General features: G+C 38.2%; 1 protein-coding gene across 1 annotated transcript in view; it reads right to left on the bottom strand.

Annotated features, from left to right (window-relative positions):
- Positions 1-8,180, bottom strand: part of ATRX (ATRX chromatin remodeler) — a gene marked incomplete at both ends in the record, with an annotated part of 225,503 nt that extends 217,323 nt beyond the window's left edge. The window contains 2 exon segments of the mRNA XM_084259121.1: positions 8,126-8,157; positions 8,160-8,180. Coding sequence (XP_084115247.1) covers positions 8,126-8,157; positions 8,160-8,180 — 53 coding nt within the window.
- Positions 8,181-21,272: the final 13,092 nt, after the last annotated feature.

Raw genomic sequence — 21,272 nt, forward strand, 5'->3', positions numbered from 1 at the left:
CCACAACTACATTTCTTTTTTTCATCTCTATCTTTCATATCCTCTCCAATCACAATGTCATGCTGTTCTCAAGGCATACAGTCTTCCACCAAGTCTCAAGACTTCTCCTTTTCACCATTTAGAATATTTCCCCTCCTACCTACTACCACCACCACGTTGCCTCAAGACCCAAATCAAACCTGCCATATCTCTCTTTGGAAAATATTTGCCATCAATTCTTCAAGGCTTTTTTTTTTTCTGTTCTTCCACTTTTCTTCTCATATCTCTGTAACTGTACTTACTCACTATGTATTGCAAGCATTTACTTCTCCACTTAAGTCCAGTATTAACTGTGAATTCCTATCATCTAGAACAGTGGTTCTCAAATGGTAAAATTGTGCCACCCCACCTCTCACAGGAACCATCTGACAATGTTGTGAAACATTTTTGACTGTCACAACAGGGGAAGCTGGGCATTACTAGCATCTAGTGGGTAGAGTCCAGGGTTACAAAGCATACAAAGGACAGCTTCCCAAAAAAAATAAAATAATAATCTAGACTAAAATGTCTGTAATGCAAGGTTGACAAACTTGATCTAAATATTTGGCTGACATTAGGCCTTAGTGTTTATCAAAATAGAACGAAAATGTTTATTGAAAATCTCAGAAATCCAAAAAAGGATAATATGTAATATGGAACAGTACAGGCTCAAGAAGAACCAAAATGTCACAAAGAAGAACAATGTGGGTTTTCATGCCCTGAAAGATATCAAGACTTCATAAAAAGCTACAGTTACTAAAAACAAAAAATGTAACTGACAAAGGGATGAGAACACACCCCAGAAATGACAACAAACCAATGGAGGAGGAGGTAACTAAAAAATTCCCCTCTTTCCAACAAGGAAATAACTATGCTGGTACAAATTGTCAAAAATCAACATTTTTGGAACTCGACAATAAAATTCAAAAACTTAAATAAGCAGGGGAACACTTAATAGAAAAAAAACTGCTGAATTTTGGCATGAGAGTCCTATGATGTTTTCAGTTATAAAACTACCATGTTAGACTACCCTAATAATGTGTGTCTTCATGACCCACAAGTACAACCTGCAGATGCCAAAGGATTAATATTCTTAAAGAACTGTGGCTGTGTGTCTTGATTTGTTGCGTTGTTGTCTGATGGACTGGGTCAGCAATTTGCCTTTCTTTCACCCACCTCAGAATTTCCTCTGGAGGACCAAGTTCCTGAGATGAATAGTTTGTCCAAAATATTTAAAAGCAAATATACTATCCACAAGCACCTGGGGCAAGTTTTAACAAGTGGTCCAGGTATTACACAGAAATAAAAGGCTAGGAAGGAAGAAGTTGGAAAAATAGATGAGGTAATAAAGGCTCTAAAAAGTTCCTCCATATACCAGGGAATAGAGAAGGCCACACACATATGCCCAGGGCTTAACACAAGCTCACAAAAGACATGAAAAGGTCGTAAGCTTTCACATCTGGCTAACCTTTAGCCTCCATGCAATCAGGAAATGACAGCCAAGGAAGACTTATAAAGACTGTCTAAGCACTGAGAAGTATCCCCATCACTGAACCAATCTACAAAGCCCAAGACACTGTTTTTGGTTATTTTGTTTTGTCATTTTTGTATCCAGGCACTTAGGAAATTTCTATCAAACCACTAACTGACAAAAACCTACCAGAATAAAATCTTTACTGTTCACCCACAATATAGGTTTCCACTGATACATGAAAGTAGGAAAGCTATTACCATTAATTTATATTCAGCATTCCCACATCCGGAAAATAATCTGCCAAATCATATCAAATAGAAATGCTCTATTTTTAGAGAGCAGGGAAAATCAGTACAGCTTTTATAAAACTAAATTAGAAATAAAATAAGTACAAAAACTACAACTCATAACAAGCAGCTACAACAAATCCTGGGGAGGGGAAATAAACTGTTTTCCATAGTTACATTATAATATTGAAAATACCCATTTTCAACAAAAAGTTCCAAGTCTGCAAAAAAAAAAAAAAAAAAATCAAATGGCCCAATTGCAGAGAAAAAGGAAATTAACAGAAATTATCCCTGAGGAATGCCAGATGCTGGAATTAGTAGGCAAAAACTATAAATCAAGAGCTAAAGAAAACCATGAAAAAAACTAAAGAAACCAGATTTCTGAGCAAGATAAGAATATTCAGGGAAAAAAATTACAGAAAAAAACCAAACATAATTTTGAAGCTGCAGAGTGCAACAACAAAAATCAAAAACTCTGGCCTCCGTGGTGGCACAGGGGGTTAAGACTCAGCACTATGAAGCTATCCACAGCCACTGCAGCGCAAGAGTTTCATCCCCGGCCAGGGAGGTGACCCACATGGTGCAGCAGAACTCTCATGACTCGCCCACTGCTCCCCTCAGCAGTGTATCTCAATAGATCCACCTGCTCTGCTCCCCACTCTGTCTCTGGTGAATCCTCTCACCCCCCACACCTCTGGCCTGCACCCCAGCTCTCATATGCATAAATGAATAAATCTTGAAAAAAAATGAAAAACTCATTATAGAGGTTCAACAGAACATTAGAACAGGGAAAAAAATGATCTTAAAACATAATTCCATTGAGATTACCAAGTATGAAGAGCAGAAAGAAAAGGAAAAGGAAAAAAAAAATCAACAGCATCAGAAATTTGTCAGACACCAACACATGCGTAATAAGAATTGCAGAAGGAAAGGCTAGAGACAAGTCAAAAAGAATCTCAAAATCAACAAGTAACAAGAACAAGGACTCTCTTTAACAACTGAACACCAGGTAGAACAGGAAACAAGATGATATATTTAAAATGATAAAGAAAAACTGTCAACCAAGAATTCTCTATCTAGCAAATGTGTCCTTGAAAAATGATAAAACATGCAAAAAAAAAAGGAGCTAAAGAAAAGCATAGCTAGTATATCTAGCTTAAAGAAATGCTAACGGGAGCCCATCAGGATGAAATGAAAGGATACTAGAGTATAACATGGCACTATATTAAAAAAAAAAAAAAGAACAGGGGCCCTCTCTGGAAGCACAGGAGTTAAGTCTCAGCACTATCAAGCTATCACCAGCCACTGTGGCATGAGTTCAATCCCCAGCCAGAGAGCTAACCTGAATGGCCCAGCAGACCTCTCCTGCATCTCACCCACTGCTCCCCTAAGCTGTGTATTTCAGTCAGTCTGTCAGTTCTGCTCCCCATTTGTTTCTGGTGAATCCTCTCACAGCCCGCACCTCTGGCCTACACCCCAGACCTCGTATGCATAAGTAAAATGAAATCTTTTTTTTTTTAACTATTAGAATAAAAGAACTCAGGGCCTCCCTGGTGGCACAAGGGGTTAAGCACAGCACTAAGAAGCAATCCAGCAGCCTCTGCAGCAGGAGTTGGATTCCCGCACAGCCAGGGAGCTGCCTCCTGTCTCTCACCCGCTGCTCCCCTCAGCAGTGTATTTAAGTCAATCTGCCTGTTCTGTTCCCCACTCTGTCTCTGTGAATCATCTCACCCTCCCACGCATCTGGCCTGGACCCCAGTTCTTGTATAAATAAAATAAATCTTAAAAAAAATATGTATATACTTTGATATTCATCAAAATTAAAAACTTTTGTGCATCAGAGAATACTATGGAAAAAGTGAAGACAAATCACAAAATGGAGGGAAATATTCACAAATTATGTATCTATATTAAGGGATGAATGTATTTTACAAATGATTCCTACAACCAAAAAAAAAAATAAAAAAAGGCAAAAACTGCATTAGACATTTCTCCGAAGACAAACAAATGGCCAATCTCATATAGAGAATGTGCCGAAATTAGAACCCTTCTACACTGCAGGCGGTGGTATATAATAGCGCAGCCATTGTGAAATACAGTTTGGTGGTTCCTTAAGAGAGAAAAGACTGATTCCCACATCAAGGTACCTACCCACAAGAAGTGAAATTACGAAGTCTAACTACTATACACCAATATTTACAGCAGCACTATGCACAAGAGCCAGAGGATGGAAACAACCCAAATGTTTATCAATAGATGATTTGACACTTACTATGGTATATACCTACAATGAACGGAATTTATCCAATCCTGAAAAAAAGAATGAAATTCTGACACATGCTACAAAATGGGTGGACAAACAAGATATTATGCTGAAGTGAAATAAACCACAAAAGAACAAATACTGTACAAATTACACTTACATGAAGGTATCTCAAATAGTCAAATTCATAAAAACAGAAAATAGAATGGTAATTAGAAGGCGGTTGGGGGAGAGGAAAATGGGGAGTTTTTTAATAGGTACAGAGTTTCAGTTTGGGATGATAAAAAAGTTTTAGAGATGACAGAGATGTAGATTGCACAACAATGAATGATTTGATGCCACAGAACTATACACTTTAAAATTGTTTAAACTTTTCATTTTATGTTGTGTAAATTTTATCACAAATACAGTCAGACAAACCCTTGAAGTTTTCTTGCAAGGCCCTGCAAGATCTGAGCCTCTGTTATCTCTATGGCCTTCTCTCCCACTAAAATAAAACCTTATGAAATGGGAACATCTCACCCTAGGACATTTGCCATTATCAGTAGTATTTAACACTTAAAATTGTACATGACATTTTGACAAAGGCATTTTCTGTGGTAGATTATAAACACTGTAAAATGTGAGTGGGGCAGAAAATGAGTAGTAATAATTTATAGTTTGCAATGAATAAAATTTATTATGTAGCATTTATTAAAATGAAAGTTTCAGTGATTCTTTTACATATTCACAAATGTCTACATTATGGGGACTCCAATTTCTCTACTATGGCATAAAAGGCAGTATACTTAATGGTAAGAACAACCTGGGTTAAAATCATTCCTCACTTTCATGCTGACTTTGGAAACCATTCCTCTCTGACTCTTCATGATTACGTCAACTGAAAATGATTACAAAAATCACCTTTACCTTCCTTGAAACCCCATATTTTATTCAAGTTCATTCTATTTCCTGATTCAAATACTAAACTATTATTATATGATTTTTGTCTGTAGCATTCAGTTGGTATATAGCATGTGCTACTATTTCTTTTTAGGGGGGAGTTAGAAATATATGCCTATATTCTCCTAATTACATCCACATGTAAAGGACATGCCTAAAAGACTGTTGTAGGATCTCAGTACTTCCAATAACGGTAAATTGAATATAGGCTCAAATAACTACCACGTGTATGTTCAAAATGTCCAAAGGCTTCCCTTGTTTATAAATAAGAATAAAAAGTACAAACTCCTAATCATAGCATTCAAAGCTCTCTGGAAGACACTGCACACATGCCTTTCCAATCTTTTCTTACCACAAAAGAAGTTTCTCTTTTCCCTCTTCTCCCACTGAATTTTCTTTGACTTCTCTTACAATAAGCAACACCTTCTGCTTATAGTTCCCAATTTAAAACTCAGAGTACTCTTACTAGGGTATAAGCACTTCAAAGCAGGAAACTTCTCTGGGTTCATCTCTTTTTCCCATGTGGGAAATAATAAACTAACTCATACAGAAGAATAATAAATGTTTATTAAAATGAGAATAAAGCGTGCTCAGGGATTCCTTAAAAGAAAAAAGTGATTTGTTGATCATTTAAAAAAAAAAAACAAACCTTAAGTCATTTAACACCTTTAACTATAGTCCCCCTGTCTTTCAAATGAAATATCTAGTAAAGTATGTTGGCTGCATTATAGTCAGCTTTTGAAAGAAATGTATTGTTCATATTCTGAGGTAATAGGTTCAATCACTTTAATATGAAACATTCACTTCTCTATTTTTCAGCACTCACAATACACAATGAAAATTCCTAAGGAGGGTATTTTGGTTTGAATGGGGGGAGGGGAAAGGGTGAAAATGGGAAGGCAAGAAAAATAAGAAATACGAAAATTCTCCCCACTCCATAGAAAAGAACCAAGTCTAGCTTTAAATCTCTAAATTAAATAGCAAAGAATGAATTAATTATCTTAGTATTGAAAGCAAAAACATTTTAAAATATGGTAAGAGGAAAGCTTTCATGTGCCTCCTCATAAAATGTGCTAACAAAGACCTATCACTTCACAGTGTTCCTTGTAAAATACATAATCAGAAGGAAACACCAGACAAACCCAAATTAACTAGTCTGAGTTCTTCAAAAGATGGGAGGGAAAAAAAAACGGCAAGGTGAACCACCCCACAAATTTAAAAAAATTAAAGAAACATAACAATGAAATGCAATGTGCATTCTACAAATGGATCCTAGACCAGAACAAAAGAAATTCTGTCCTTCATTATAAAGGACATTATGAAGCAATTGGCAAGATGTGAGTAAGGTCTACAGATCAGAAATTGTTATCCATGTTAATTTCTAACTTTGCTAACTATATTGAGGTTATGTGAGAGAAAATTCCTATTTGAGAAAAAACGCATATTAAAATATTAAGGGGTACGGGCCTCCCTGGTGGCGCAGCGGTTGAGCGCTGGGTTGCGAAGCTGCCTGCAGCCTCTGCAACGCCGGTTCGATCCCCGGCTGCTCCCCAGCCACCGGGCGAGGGTCCCACATGGCGCGCAGACCTCTCCTGCCGCCCGCTGCTCCCCTCAGCAGTGTACTTCGGTCCTTCTGCCTACTCTGCTCCCTGCTCTGGCTCTGGTGAATTCTCTCACCCTCCTGCGCTTCTGACTGTACCCAGTGCTTGCATAAATAAATAAATAAATAAATAAATAAATCTTAAAAAAAAAAATATTAAGGGGTAAAGGGGTACCATGTCTACAATTTACTCAAATGAATCAGAAAAATAAAGAATGACAAAGCAAACATGGCAAAAAATTACCATTTGCTGAATATGGGTGAAGGACAAATGAGACTCTTTGTACTAACTTTGCAAATTTTCTCTAAGGCTAATTATATTTTTAACTTACTATTTTGAAATACAGTTAAAAGGAGATGATAATTCTTTATCTCCTTGAAAATGGATCACCTGAAGTTAGTCATAAAAAAATTCAAGAGGGGCCTCCCTGGTGGCGCAAGGGGTTAAGTGTCAGCACTATCAAGCTATATAGGCAGTCACTACAGATCTAACCCACATGGCCCAGTAGACCTCTGTCTCCCCTGCTGCTCCCCTTAGCAGTGTATTTCAGTCCATCTGCCCATTCTGCTCCCCACTCTCTCTGGTGCATCCTCTCACCCCCTCCTCCGCACCTCTGGCCTACACCCCAGTTCTTGTATGCATAAATAAATCAATCTTTAAAAAAATTCAAGAAATCATTGAGTGAGATATTACAAGATCATTAGACATTGACTAGAAAGATGTTTTAAGAAAATATTTTTTGATCTGTTTTTTTTTTTACTTTAATCATATTTTATTTACTTGCCAGTCATTTACAAAACTATGTAATTTGGGGAGTACAACTTCACACCTCAACATGTGTATGCGCTTCATTTGCCCTCCACCAAAGCTCCAGTACCAATACACAATGACAGTACCTTCCCTTTTCCTGCCTCCCCCCCTCCACTGTTAACCACCATATTTTTCAGAGTCTAGCAGTATTTTTGTGTTTTCCTAGTTTTGCTTCTTTTGTTTTTTTATATTTATTGATACATATTTTCAAAATATCACTGAGTTACTAGCCAAAATAAATATTAATATAGATTTTTTAATAAGACAATATAAGCTCCATGGGGACAGGGCCTTAATTGTCTGGTTTGCCAAGGCAATACTTAGAACACTTTTTGGCACATAGCAAAGTAATAATTCAATATTCGAGTAATGATTATGTCCCAGACATTAATGAAAGTGCTTTGTGTCTATTGACTCACTTAATCCTCACATGGTCCAAGAAATATTTAGTGAATGAATTAGCACTTTTTGCAGGATGACAGTTACAGTCAGTTCTGCAATCATGTAACACACCGAGTTTCTGAAAATCACCAGGTTATACATAATTGGCAATGAACACCATAGGACTTACTGAAAAATGGGGTTAGAAGCACAACACTCAAATAATTTCATCAGTGACACATTTAAAAGAATTAGCTACCTAATATTAATGGTAGCACAATTTAACACAATTTACATATGTTAAGTGATTAAGAAATACACAAATACAACAATAAATATGGCACTTTACCTTGAAAAAGACCTGAAGTTTGCTTGTGGAAGTGGACATCAGGACTGCAGCTCATGAATTATTGTGAAGTGATGGGAGGAGGGTTATCTGAAATCGGATGGAAAATTGTAACAACAGATGTGGATGGGTGTGGCTCATAACACAAGGGGTGAACTGAGGTAGCTGGCAGACTGTTTGAGTTGTGTGAATGTATATTGTCTGTATTTTAATGCAGCTCAGTTCAGCTGGGTGCAATTCACCTAAGACAAACTCTTTCTATAAAGGGTCAGGTAGTAAATATTTTAGGCTTTGTGAACCATTAGGTCTCAGTTGCAACAATTCAACTCAGCCATTATAGTACAAAAGCAACCACAGATAATGTAAACAAATGGGCTTGGGTGTGTTCCAACAGAACTTTACCAACAAAAATAGGTCACAGTTAACTGACCCCTGACCTTGCAGACAAAATCCTGCATAAACAAATGCAAATTTTGCCTTAAGCTTAAATTGTTTCCTGATTTATAAATCTTGTTGGAACAAATTGGTATTTTCAAAACAAGCATTACAGCAGAACTAAGTTTGGAATGCTATTTAAAAAAATAACTAACATGATTCAAATAAGGAAAATAGTAAACCAAATATTATTTGAAAATAAATTATTTATTTTGGATTTTATAACTCAAATGTCACCTAAAAGGCAACTGACCACTTCAAATCAAAATTAAGACAACTTAAGATAGAGTTTGAACAATCACAGTTACTCAAAATGTGTGCATTAAATTGTAAACAATCTTTAAGAAAAGCAGGTAATACTTTTGACAGTTCTTGTGAAGTTAAATTAATCAGGCTCACTCCAAGGGTACATGCGGCTTTCAAAATTTACAAGTAATCAAGGCACAAAAATTAACATACAAACTACACTATAAGTTTTCTGAAGAACTGAAATATAACATGGTGACTACAGTTAACAACAGTGTATTATATACTTGAAAGTTGCTATAGAGTAAATCTTAAATGTTCTCACCACAACAGAAAAAAATGGCAATTATGTGAGGTGAATATTAACTAACCTTATCATGATAATCATTTCAGAATATATACATGTATCAAATCATATAGTATACCTTAAACTTACACAATGTTATATCAATTATATCTCAATGAAGTTGGAAAAAACATACTAGTTACACAAATGGCTATCCAATATTTGTATAGGAGTTAAAAATTCTAAGTTGACCTTCTTCCAAGCAGCAAACACTAATATACAATCTTCCTTTGCTCGAGTTGCTATTCCTCACATCTGCAATTCTCCAGTCTTCTTGGTCAAAACTGTACTCATTAGCCACGGATCATATTCAAACGTTCTTTCTATAAAGCCTCCCAGAATCCCATCAGAAATGTCTTCCTACTCTCAACTTTCACAGCAACTTAGTTTTTATTAACACAGTATTTATTACTTTATACCCTTCTTCAAAACTAGGTGTACATGTCTTATTTCCTCTATGTGGAAATTAAGACTAATCTGTAGCCACACTAATCCCCTGTCCCAGGACTGTTCCTCTTTCACAGCCAACCTCTAACTGCTAACTCATTTTCAAGACCCAAGACAAATACCATCTCTTCAGCAAAACTTTCCTACACACCCCCAAAATTAACTTTTCTTCATTTATGATCTCTAGCACAACCAATATATGCCCATGTTAGCACTGCTTTGTACCTGCTTATTTACTTATCTCCCTTGCTAAATTAATGAAGTGGGAATTTTGTCATTACCCTCTGCATGCTCTAGCAAAGTGCCACGCCCTTAGTTGATACTCAAGTATTTGGTCAGTTAATAGAGCATGACACCAAAAAACGGAGTACAGGATACATATGCATGAACACCACTACCATCCCAATAATTTCTTAAACAAACATTGCATGGAACAGTTAATGAGAACACTATCAAGAATGGCTACTTCAAGCCAAAACTGAGACAGAATCTCACAGATGAGATCTAAAATAATGCCTATGGTACAAAACTCACAGGGTAAAAAACAAAATTGTCTAGCTCTAACATAGGTCTTTTCAGAAGTATCATCTATATAATAAAAGAACGGCAGAAACAGAGTACACTGGATATTATTAACAAACTTCCCAGCAAAGTCTTTCCTTTCTATTAAGTATTTGCACAGGTATGTGTACATGATACTATGACAGATTATATTAGCAACAAAATACCTATATCCTAATAGTGTAAGTTTTAAGACAAAATGAATACATTGAATAAAGAAACTACTGTTGACTTCAAACAAAAATCTGTTATTTCCGGCCTCCCTGGTGGCGCAGCAGTTGAGTGCTGGGTTGCAAAGCTTCCCACAGCCTCTGCAGAGCCGGTTTGATCCCCCGCTGCCCCCCAGGCACCGCAGGAGGGTCCCACAAGGCGCACAGACCGCCCGCTGCTCCCCTCAGCAGTGTACTTTGGTCCTTCTGCCTACTCTGCTCCCTGCTCTGGCTCTGGTGAATTCTCTCACCCTCCCACGGTTCTGACTGTACCCAGTGCTTATATAAATAAATAAATAAATAAATAAATAAATAAATCTTTTTTTTTAAAAATCTGTTATTTCACCAACAAAATGGGTTTATTTTGAAATTAAAAAAAGACAGGTTGGAAAGTGGATGTCTCCTTATGAGACCCTCATGCACTTTGTGAACCAAAGCCAGCAACCCCCTATATAGTCTCTGGAGGACCTCCTCCTTCCTTCAGCTGGGGAAGAGAAGCCAACAGAGACAAGGCACATTGGGTCCAGCAGTGCATGGATAATCTTCTTCAAGCCTCATCTTCATTTAATTAAGGTTTCTGCATATTAATTTTCATACCTTCATCACCACCCTTCCTTCTCCCTACCCCCCAAAAGGCAAATAAAAATTTTAAATGATTAAAACTCATATAAGCAGTATTTTTCTTTAAAAAGCTTTATATCACTAGAACATCTAGTACAAGTTTATTTTGCAAATGACAAAGCAGAGGACTAGAAAAAATGATTTGTCCAAAGTCATACAATCAGGCCTCCTTGGTGGCACAAGGGGTTAAGTGTCAGCATTATGAAGCTATCAGCAACCACTGCAGCAGAATTCAATCTCCAGCCAGGGAGGTGACCCACATGGCACAGCAGAACTCTCCTGATTCAACTCACTGCTCCTCTCAGCAGTGTATTTCAGTCAATCTGCCTGTTCTGCTCCCCACTCTGTCTCTGGTGAACTCTCTCACCCCTTGCACCTCTGACCTGCACCCTGGCTCTTATATGCATAAATAAATAAATCCTTTAAAAACAGAAAAAGAACTACTGTTATAACTATGTTACCTCCTCCAGAACAACTGCAGACTTTATCAATATCCATTAAAATTATCCCCATTTCATCGGTGGAGAAATGGAGGTTAAACATCTCGAATGTGAGCTATCAAACCAGTCAACAAGACAAGTATTAGGGTACAGGTATAGAAATCCTACTTCAAACATGCCCTTTACTGTCCCTAAAGAAAAACCCAAAGGCTGAAACAATCTGAACAGCATCTGCCAGTGTCTAATAGAACATTTAAGGTCTGTGAGAAAACACTTCATACAAATCCAAGGATGGCCCATATCCTGTCACCCAACTCATAAATTTATCCAGACTTCACAAGAGCATATAAATACATATAGTTACTTTGTGGAAAAAAAAACTTTATTTCACATACCTACATCTATATTAAAGTTCCTTTTGAGAATTACATTTACCTTATCTCTAGAAATATAATATATAACTGGTCAACTATACTAAGAGTTGCCAATAATAAGAACTGACCTGATCAGAATTAAAGCCACAAAGGTCTTTTTTTCACCCTAAGCATAACATAAGCAAACATCTGGTATTGAAATGCTTTCAAAATAATTTTAAAAATTTGCATCTACTCCCCCTCCACAGGCCTGGCTTAATGCTTTCCACGTAGTGAAATGCAAACATTTTACAGATATTTTTCAAAAATCAGCCAAGTGTGCAATTGTCAACTACCACCTTAAGTAAACTTTCCAAGACATTTTCCCAACATCTCTCAATTTAGACAACTTCTGCCTTTTTAAATTTAAGACCAATAACAAGTTCTACTGCTGCCAGTTTTTCAAGTATTCATTAAGGATTAGAATACCACCTCAAATCAAATCTCCAAGTTCTTTGTAAGAAAATAAATTACAGTTGACCCTTGAGCAAGATGGGGGGTTAGGGTGCCAACCCCACCAACCAAATCCCTCCTCACAGTCAAAAATCTGCATATAACTTAAGCCCCTCTCTGTATCTGCAAGTTCCACATCAATGGATTGTACAGATATTCTGCTGGCTGAATCTCTTTATTCCCAAAGACCTAGAGAAGAATATCTAGGAGTAAATGGAACCACACAGTGCTGTTCAAAGGTCAACTGTCAAGTTTTATCTGTCAACCAGAGGTTGATCTTTCATAAAGCCAAAAATATTAAGAAACAACGAATCCTATTTATAACAAAATTAAAAAAAATTAATAACAACAAAACAATTAAAGACTGAGCCACTGATTTTTCACAGTATGATTAGTTAGGTCATGAATTATTTTTGGCCAATTGATTTTTTCCCACCACAGATTCCTAGGAAATATTTATTATAAATATTAAAATTCATATTTGTTCCTATTTTTAAGTGCTAGAGAATTAAAGAAAAAAAATCTCGAACTATTTTGCAAAACAGAATAAATATTTAGAATTGCTCATAATATCCCTTCCTCACATCAGAAGAGAGTCAAGAATGATTCTGTATTGTGGGTTCAACGCAAGCATTACCTGCCAGATTATCCTTTAACTATAATCATGGCTTGAAATGAATGACACTTCAGCTTGAGACAGCACTGAACACCCACTTGGAGCTCTTTATTAGTAAATAATCAGAGAGCATGCTAATTTTTAATTAATTTCCTACATTTATATATACGTGGTTCCGTACAAGGGGTTTTCCACATAAGACTCTCCTGAAATTAAATGTTTGTTATCTATCTCCTCTGGACCAAAACAGCAAAATATTATAAAGAGCTACAAACTTATAAGACTGACAACAAGGCTTCCCTGGTGGCCTAGGGGTTGAGTCTCAGTGCTATCACCCCTACAGCCTGAGTTTGATCTGCAGTCAAGGAGCTAACCCACATACGGCGCAGCAGACCTCTCTTGTCTTGGCCACTGCCCCTTTTAGCAGTGTATTTCAGTGAATCCACCTGTTCTGCTCCCCACTGTCTCTGGTGGGTCCTCTTGCCCCCCATACCTCTGGCCTTCACCCCAGTTCTTCTACACAAAAATAAAAAAAATAAATAAATAAAAAATTTAAAAAGACAACAAATGGCCATGATAGTAGTTAACATGAACTTTTTCCTTTGTAATAGTTGGGCTTAATTAAAATGGTCAGTCACGTTAGATCTAGCAGCTCAAACTTATTGTTAAGAATATAAACTCTAGTTAAGACAGTTCAATTCCTGTTCCATCAATTGCAAGCTGTATAACTTTGATCAAGTTAATTTATATCACAGTGCCTCAGTTTCCTCCTCATCTATAAAATGGGGAGCACCAAGTTTCTACCACATACACAGGGTTGTTCTAAAAATTAATACAGATTATCAGGTAAAGGACAATAAGGAGCACTCAACTTTATGATCATTACTCTTACCACCAAGATCTACAAAAGTACAAAACCCATAAGAAAAATTGGCTCTGGCATAAAATGAGTAATTCCATTGAAAATTCTGTACATAACTAATTTGTTCAGCCTAAAGAAAGGAGAGAACCCAAGTTCAACTCTTGGTTTTGTTGGGGTTTTTTCCCCCCAACCCATGGTTTTAAATGCAGATTTCATGAGACTTAACAAAATCTAGAGGTGATATTTAACTGTAAGGTACACTCTTCATGTATAGGAACATGAGCACCTGCTAATAGCCCGCCAACTCGCTGCACTGGTTACCTCTCCGGTGGTGAATGCCCTATAAAAATTTGTTGCACCTGGGACAATTAACACAAATTCAGAAACCAAGTCCACAATTTTCACATTCTTAGGGTTCTATTTTCTAAGAACCAAAGTGGTCTTTTTTCCTAAAGGGAAGGAAAACATCTATCTGCCGCTTGTTAATGCAGAAAAATAGTTGTAAGTATTATAGGCTTTTTCCGAAATTCTACAAGCCAGCTAAAGTGCTCTAAAAACGTGTATGTTCCTAATAGTTACTCAAAGGCACATTTTGCCAACTTCGAATGCAATTCTGATCCATGCTCTCTATAATTTTCTTTATTTTACCACCAGGTGCCAAAGATGCACCTCAGGGTAGGAAAATTTACCTAATTCACAATAAAGAATGCAAAATCAAATGTCAAACTGCCTGAAATGCCAGTCCCCTGGGTGAAAGTGGCGTAGATTTCATATTAACAGCCCATAGTTTTAGACACTATCAGGAGGCAAATAAAAAACACAAGAGAAAAACAGACTCAACTTAAATGGGCTTCTGATAAGAGGCGACCTGCCAGGTACCGCTTCCCGTACAATAAATCTTACTTCCCAACAAACCCACGTTAACCTGCTCCCATCCCTCATGGAATGATAAAATAAAATAGGGTCTAGGTACTTTCCCTCGAAATCTGCCCAAAAGTGAAGAAATATTTGAGGTCTGCCTTACCACCCTTTAAAGCTGGACTTCACAAAAAGTAGTGTACCGGAGTCCTCTGGAAGTAAATCCCCTTGCCTAGAGGTAAATCCAAGGATACCCTTCAAGATCTGGAGTAGAGAAGGAATGTAAATACCTGGCAAGACCCACCCGCTCCCCCTTAGAGAAAGGCTCATCTCCAGGGGCTGCAGGAAAATTCCGCAAGGTCGGGGTACTTCCCTGTCTCCAACAGTCTAAACGCCACCAAGTCGTCCCAGGATCTCACATCCGCCCGCCCCTCCCCCCTCCCCCCTCGGCCCCCCTTCTTCCCCACGCAGCTTCTAGGCCCAAAGATTAGGAAGAACGGCCGGGATATCAAAGACCGCCTCCGACTTCGGGGTCGCAATCCACAGGCACCAAAGAATAAACAGAAGAGGCCAACCAAGCTTCACCGGTCACGGGAGGTTGGGAAAAGCGCCCAACCCTCCAGGCCGCGCCCCCCCACCCCCACCCCCACCCCACCCCCACCCCGGCTTGAAGCCTACAGCCGAAACCCCGAAACCCTTCTCACCTAAAGAGAAAACGATGCCTCTTTCCGCCAAGCAACGCACAGACCTACCCCACACGACAAGCCTTCCCAAACGCCCGACTCTGAAGTAGCGAAGGCCCAGGACGTTGAGACCCGTGTTTTACCTCATGGGCTCAGCAGTCATGTTTTCGCTTCAACGCCTTGTCGGCTTCAGCTACCGTAGGACGCCGCTCTGCCCTCCCCGGCGCCTGGTTACGACAGAAATGCACTGGGCTCGTAACCCTCACTGTAGTTGGTGTTGGATCCTCCGCACAGCTCAAAGGCCGATACCACTGCCACAGCCGCAAGAGCCGCGGAAACAAAGCGACGCCGATGCAGCCGCCATTTTGTTGGGCCGAGGCTCAGGCTGGAGAATTGGCGCGTCCTCCCTCTTCCTCTTTCCGTCACTCATTGGCTAGCTCCTCCGCAGCGCAGGCTTTTTATTGGCTGCGAAAATTCACCTTCTTTGGGGGCCTGTTGCTAAGGCGGTCTACGTCATTTGATCCCCTCCACCTTTCCAAAGGGGGTCCTATTCAGTCCCATTGACCTGAAAGTGCTAGTAACGTATTTTGACATGATTCTGAAAATGCTTTTTGATCCGTCCTCTTTTCTTTGATATATTGACAAAACAATAACAGTAATTTGCATTTATTGAGAGATTACTGTATGCACAGCACTGTACTAATCCTTCATTCGGATTATTGCATGTAATCTTTACATCTTTTGAGGCAGACAGAAGCTTGTTTTCTACATTTTCTGGGTTAGGAAACCAAAACAAAGTCCCAGAGTAGTAGAGCCAAGAATCAGGCCAGCCATAGCATTCTTAGCCACTAAACTGTATGACCATCCTAGTATATTTTCTTTCCTGTACTCTAGGCCATCATCAAATTCGTTGCTTTCATAGAATGTCTTATAGATCATGCTTTGTTTTTTATACATAATACTCATCATGCCAGCATGCATACATACGTGTGCATATGAAGACCAACTTGAGATATGCATATAAGTTTTTCAAAGTAAACTCTAAACTGCCCCTGGGAAGACACAGGCTTACCAACCACTTCCCAAGTCTGTTGTGATGTTCAACTCACAAACCGAGTAGTCTAGGTCTAGTTCTTCATCATTACAGAGAAAGTTTGGTTGAATTATATTTCATGTATAATTTGGTTGTCCATTGTGATCTCTACAATTCGAAAATCAGTTCTCAAATCTAAGTTTCAAATTTCATTTCCAAATGTATTCTGCCAGGCATGTTTCGGTTCATTATATTTGCTTTCTTGAAATTTACAAGACTTTCTTTTCTTTGAATTTTTTAATCTCTCCATATATTGGAGACACAGTATATAATTGTTTCAAGGAAACATGCTCAAAAATATTGAAGTGTGTTCAATTCTATTTTTTTCTGGTCCCTAGATTGAATATTTTTTTGATCAATTTTTCTTACTTGGCCCTCCCCTGGTAGCGCAGCGGTTGAGCGGTGGGCTGCGAAGCTGCCCGCAGCCTCTGCAGCACTGGTTCGATCCCCGGCTGCTGAGCGAGGGTCCCACATGGCACGCGGACCTCTCCTGCCTTGCCCGCTGCTCCCCTCAGCAGTGTATTTTGTCAGTCTGCCTGTTCTGTTCCTCACTCTGGCTCTGGTGAATTCTCTGACCCTCCCGCGCTTCTGACTGTGCCCAATACTTGTATAAATAAATAAATAAATAAATAAATAAATAAATAAATAAATAAATCTTTAAAAAAAACTTGTTTTCTTACTTGTTTCAAATATAGGCAGTTTTTTTATATCTTAATATTTTTCACAGTGGCTATCATTGCTTCTAATTTCAGCTGTCATTTCTATTGTCTGTTGGTTTTTTTTCCCTTTATTGGCATTATTTTATTCTTTCTTATTTTCCTCTGTATTTCTTTAAAATTCTCTTATATCTTTAATCTTTAGAAACTGATTTTGAAAGCTAGCACCATAATATATGAATGCAGGTTCTTTTTCCTTCTGTAATTTTTGCATTAATAACTGTTGGGGTAATTTTTGTTTATGTTCATCCTCAGCAGTCTCATTTTCAAATTATTTCCAGTTTAGGATAATTCAAGACAGTTAAGAATACCAAACACCTGAGGGACACCCATCTACAATGACTAATTTTTTACCTTTTATAATAATGTAAATGTGTGTTTTCCTCTAATGGCTTTAAAAGTATTCCCCAACTTTTTCCCTGGATAATTAAGTTTCATCTTTTGTTTTCATTTTATTTTATATATTTTTTACATCATTTTTGATTTTTGCACAATGTATGCATTTTCATCTTGGTTATATTCCCCATACAATTCCCACCCCCCCTTATTTTGACCCTAATCCTTCCTCCCCTCCTCTCACCTCTCCATCCACCCATAGTGTGTCTCTGGTTTATAGTTGCTTGCTGATTTTGATTTTTGCTTTATTATAATTAGTCTTTTTCCTGGTCCCTTATTTAGGTTTTCTAAATTCCTGCTATGAGTGAGACCATCCAGTATTTTTCTTTTTCTTTCTGGTTTATTTCGCTCAGCATGATCCCTTCCAGCTCTATCCATGTTGCTGCAAATTGCATGAGTTTATCTTTTTTGATTGCTCAGTAATATTACATTGTGTATTCTCGGGATAGAAGGAACATACCTCAACATCATAAAGGCCATATATGACAAGCCCACAGCCAATATCATTCTCAATGGTGAAAAGCTGAAAGTATTTCCATTAAAATCTGGAACAAGAACAGGATGTCCACTTTCACCACTGCTTTTCAGTATAATACTATAAGTCCTAGCCAGAGTAATAAGACAAGAGAAAGACATAGAAGGAATCCAAATAGGGAAGGAAGAAGTTAAACTATCACTATTCGCAGATGACATGGTAATATACATAGAAAACCCCAAAAACTACACAGAAAAACTAACTAATCAATCAGTTAAGTAGCAGGATACAAAATCAACACACAAAAATCAGTAGCCCCCTATACACAAACAATAAATCTGAAGAAGAAGAAATCAAGAAATTTACAAGATTTTTTATGAGCATTTTTTGAATGGAACACTTTGACACTCTGATAGATTCCTGTAACTTTTTTTTCAAGTAGGGTAACTTTTTAATCAAGACAATCTTGTACACACTTCAAGTCGTCGTTCAAATAGTCAAGTACCATTACAACCATAAAAAAAAAACCAGCCTTCTGTACCTATATACTGGTTTTCTTCTTATCTTCCATATGCTATCATTGAAACATAAAATTTATAGTAGTCTTATATCCTTGGTAAATGCAGTTAATTTGAAGAGATCTATTCCATTACAATACAGCACACAGCTTTTAAACCTAAATTTTAGACACAAGAATTTTTAACACAAAGCAGCTTTAAATGACAAATTCTGCAAACAGAGAAACATCTTAATTACGAAACTATAATCACAAGATTTTTAAAATATACAATAATTCACCATATTTGTGAATCATAAGAAAAATAATTCCTTTGCTATTAAAGGATGACTAACAAAGTTTTGCTGATATACTATCTCTTTTGGCAAATGATTTTCAATGAGTTCCTTTGACTATATTTTAGGGGAAAATTCAGAAGTCATGCCTCAAATTTTTCATCAAGTTGTCTCAGAAATCAACTAAGAACCTGTTCTTGGACTCTTGACCAAGTAATTTGTGTAATTTGTGAATTTGTTTATTTTCTTGGAAAGAAGTAAATTATCTTTAGGAGAGTAACTTGGATAAGAAGATAGGTACTCTTATTTTCTATAAACAAATCACAAGTTCTGACTTTCATGTCAAAATCATTATGTGTTGGCACTATCTATGAAAAATTTTAATACATATGTACTTTAATCCAGATATTTAACTTCTAGAACTGTATTCAACAAATAAATTCTCTTTTTTAAAGATTTATTTATTTATGCATACAAGAGCTGGGGTACAGGCCGCAGAGGCGGGAGCGGGTGGGGGGGAGAGAGGATTCACCAGAGACAGAGTGGGGAGCAGATCAGGTGGATCTATTGAAATACACTGCTCAGGGTAATAGCAAGTGAGATAGGATAGATCTACTGTGCCATGTGTGTTAGCTCCCTGGCCAGGAATTGAATTCGTGCTGCAGTGGCTGCTGATAGCTTCATAGTACTGTGACTTAACCCCTTGTGTTAAATAAATTATGGAAATGGACAGCTTCATCAATAAATGGTGTTGGGTAAATTTGGATATCCACTAGCAAAAGAGTGACATTGGGTCCTTAATGTATACCAAATACAAAAGAAAAAAAAAACAAAACATAAAATGGATAAAATGACCTAAGCATAAGACCTGAAAACATAAAATAATTAGAATAAAACATAAGAGGAAATCTTGACAATATTGGATTTAGAAATGGTTATTTAGATATAACACCAGGGAGCTCCTTGTTGGCGCAAGGGGTTAAGACGCAGCACTATGAAGCTATCCACAGCCACCACAGCACCACCAGCTCCTTTCCGAGCCCTGCCAAGGAGCTGACCCACATGGCGCAGCAGACCTTACCTGACTCACCCTTTGCTCCCCTTAGCAGTGTATTTCAGTCAATCTGCCTGTTCTGTTCCCCACTCTGTCTCTGGTGAATGCTCTCACACACACACACCCCCCACACACACCTTTGGCCTATACCCCAGTTCTCGTATGCATAAATGAATAAACCTTAAAAAAATAGATATGACACCAAAAGCACAGGAAACAAAAACAAAATAAACAAATGAGACTATATCAAATATTTTCAAAAGATTTTTACGTAGGGACATCACTGGTGGCCCAAGGGGCTAAGTCTCAGCACTATGAAGCTATCAGCAGCCACTGCAGCAGTTCGATCCCCAGCCAGGGAGCTGGCCCACATGGCACAGCAGACTCTCCTGTCTCGACAACTGCTCCCCTCAGCAGTGGATTTCAGTCAATCTGCCTGTTCTGCTCCACACTCTGTCTCTACTGAATCCTCTCACCCTCCACACCTATGGCCTACACCCCAGCTCTTGTATGCAAAAATATATAAATCTTAAAAAAAAAAAAAAGTAAAACAACGCCTCCCTGGTGGCAGAAGGGATCGAAATGCAACCTTTGAATTTATCTGCAGCCACTACAGCATGAGTTCGATCTCTGGCCAGGGATCTACCCACATGGCACAGCAGACCTCTCCTGACTTGCCCGCTGTCCCCCTCAGAAGTGTGTCAATCTGCCTGTTCTGTTCCCTCTGTCTCCGTGAATCTTCTCACCCTCCACACCTCTGGCCTGTACCCCAGTTTTTGTATGCATGAATAAATCTTTAAAAAAGAAAAACATTATGGAGTTCCCTCAAAAAATGCAGACATTGGTGTGTAATGATGTACACTTGAAACATATAATCTTATAATGCAACATTATATCAATTTAAAAATAAAATAGATTGGGCCTCCCCGGTGGCGAAGCGGTTGAGCGCTGGGTTGCGAAGCTGCCCGCGGCCTCTGCGGCGCCGGTTCGATCCCCGGCTGCTCCCCGGCCACCAGAGGAGGGTCCCACATGGCGCGCAGACCTCTCCTGCCACCCGCTGCTCCCCTCAGCAGTGTACTTCGGTCCTTCTGCCTGCTCTGCTCCCTGCTCTGGCTCTGGTGAATTCTCTCACCCTCCCGTGCTTCTGACTGTACCCAGTGCTTGTATAAAAACAAAAAACAAACAAACAAATAAATAAATAAAATTAAAAAAAAAACATGCCTCTATAAAAATAAATAAATAAAATAGATTTTTTTAATATTTATTTATGCATACCTCTGGCCTGTGATACAGGCCAGAGATGAGGGGGTGAGATGATTCACCAGAGACTGAGTTGGGAACAGAACAGGCACATTGACTGAAATACACTGCTGAGGGGAGCAGCAGGTGAGACAGGGGAGTTCTGTTACACCACGTGGGTCACCTCTCTTGCTG

This window comes from Talpa europaea, assembly GCF_964194135.1.
Source record: "Talpa europaea genome assembly, chromosome: X".
Lineage (NCBI taxonomy): Eukaryota > Metazoa > Chordata > Mammalia > Eulipotyphla > Talpidae > Talpa > Talpa europaea.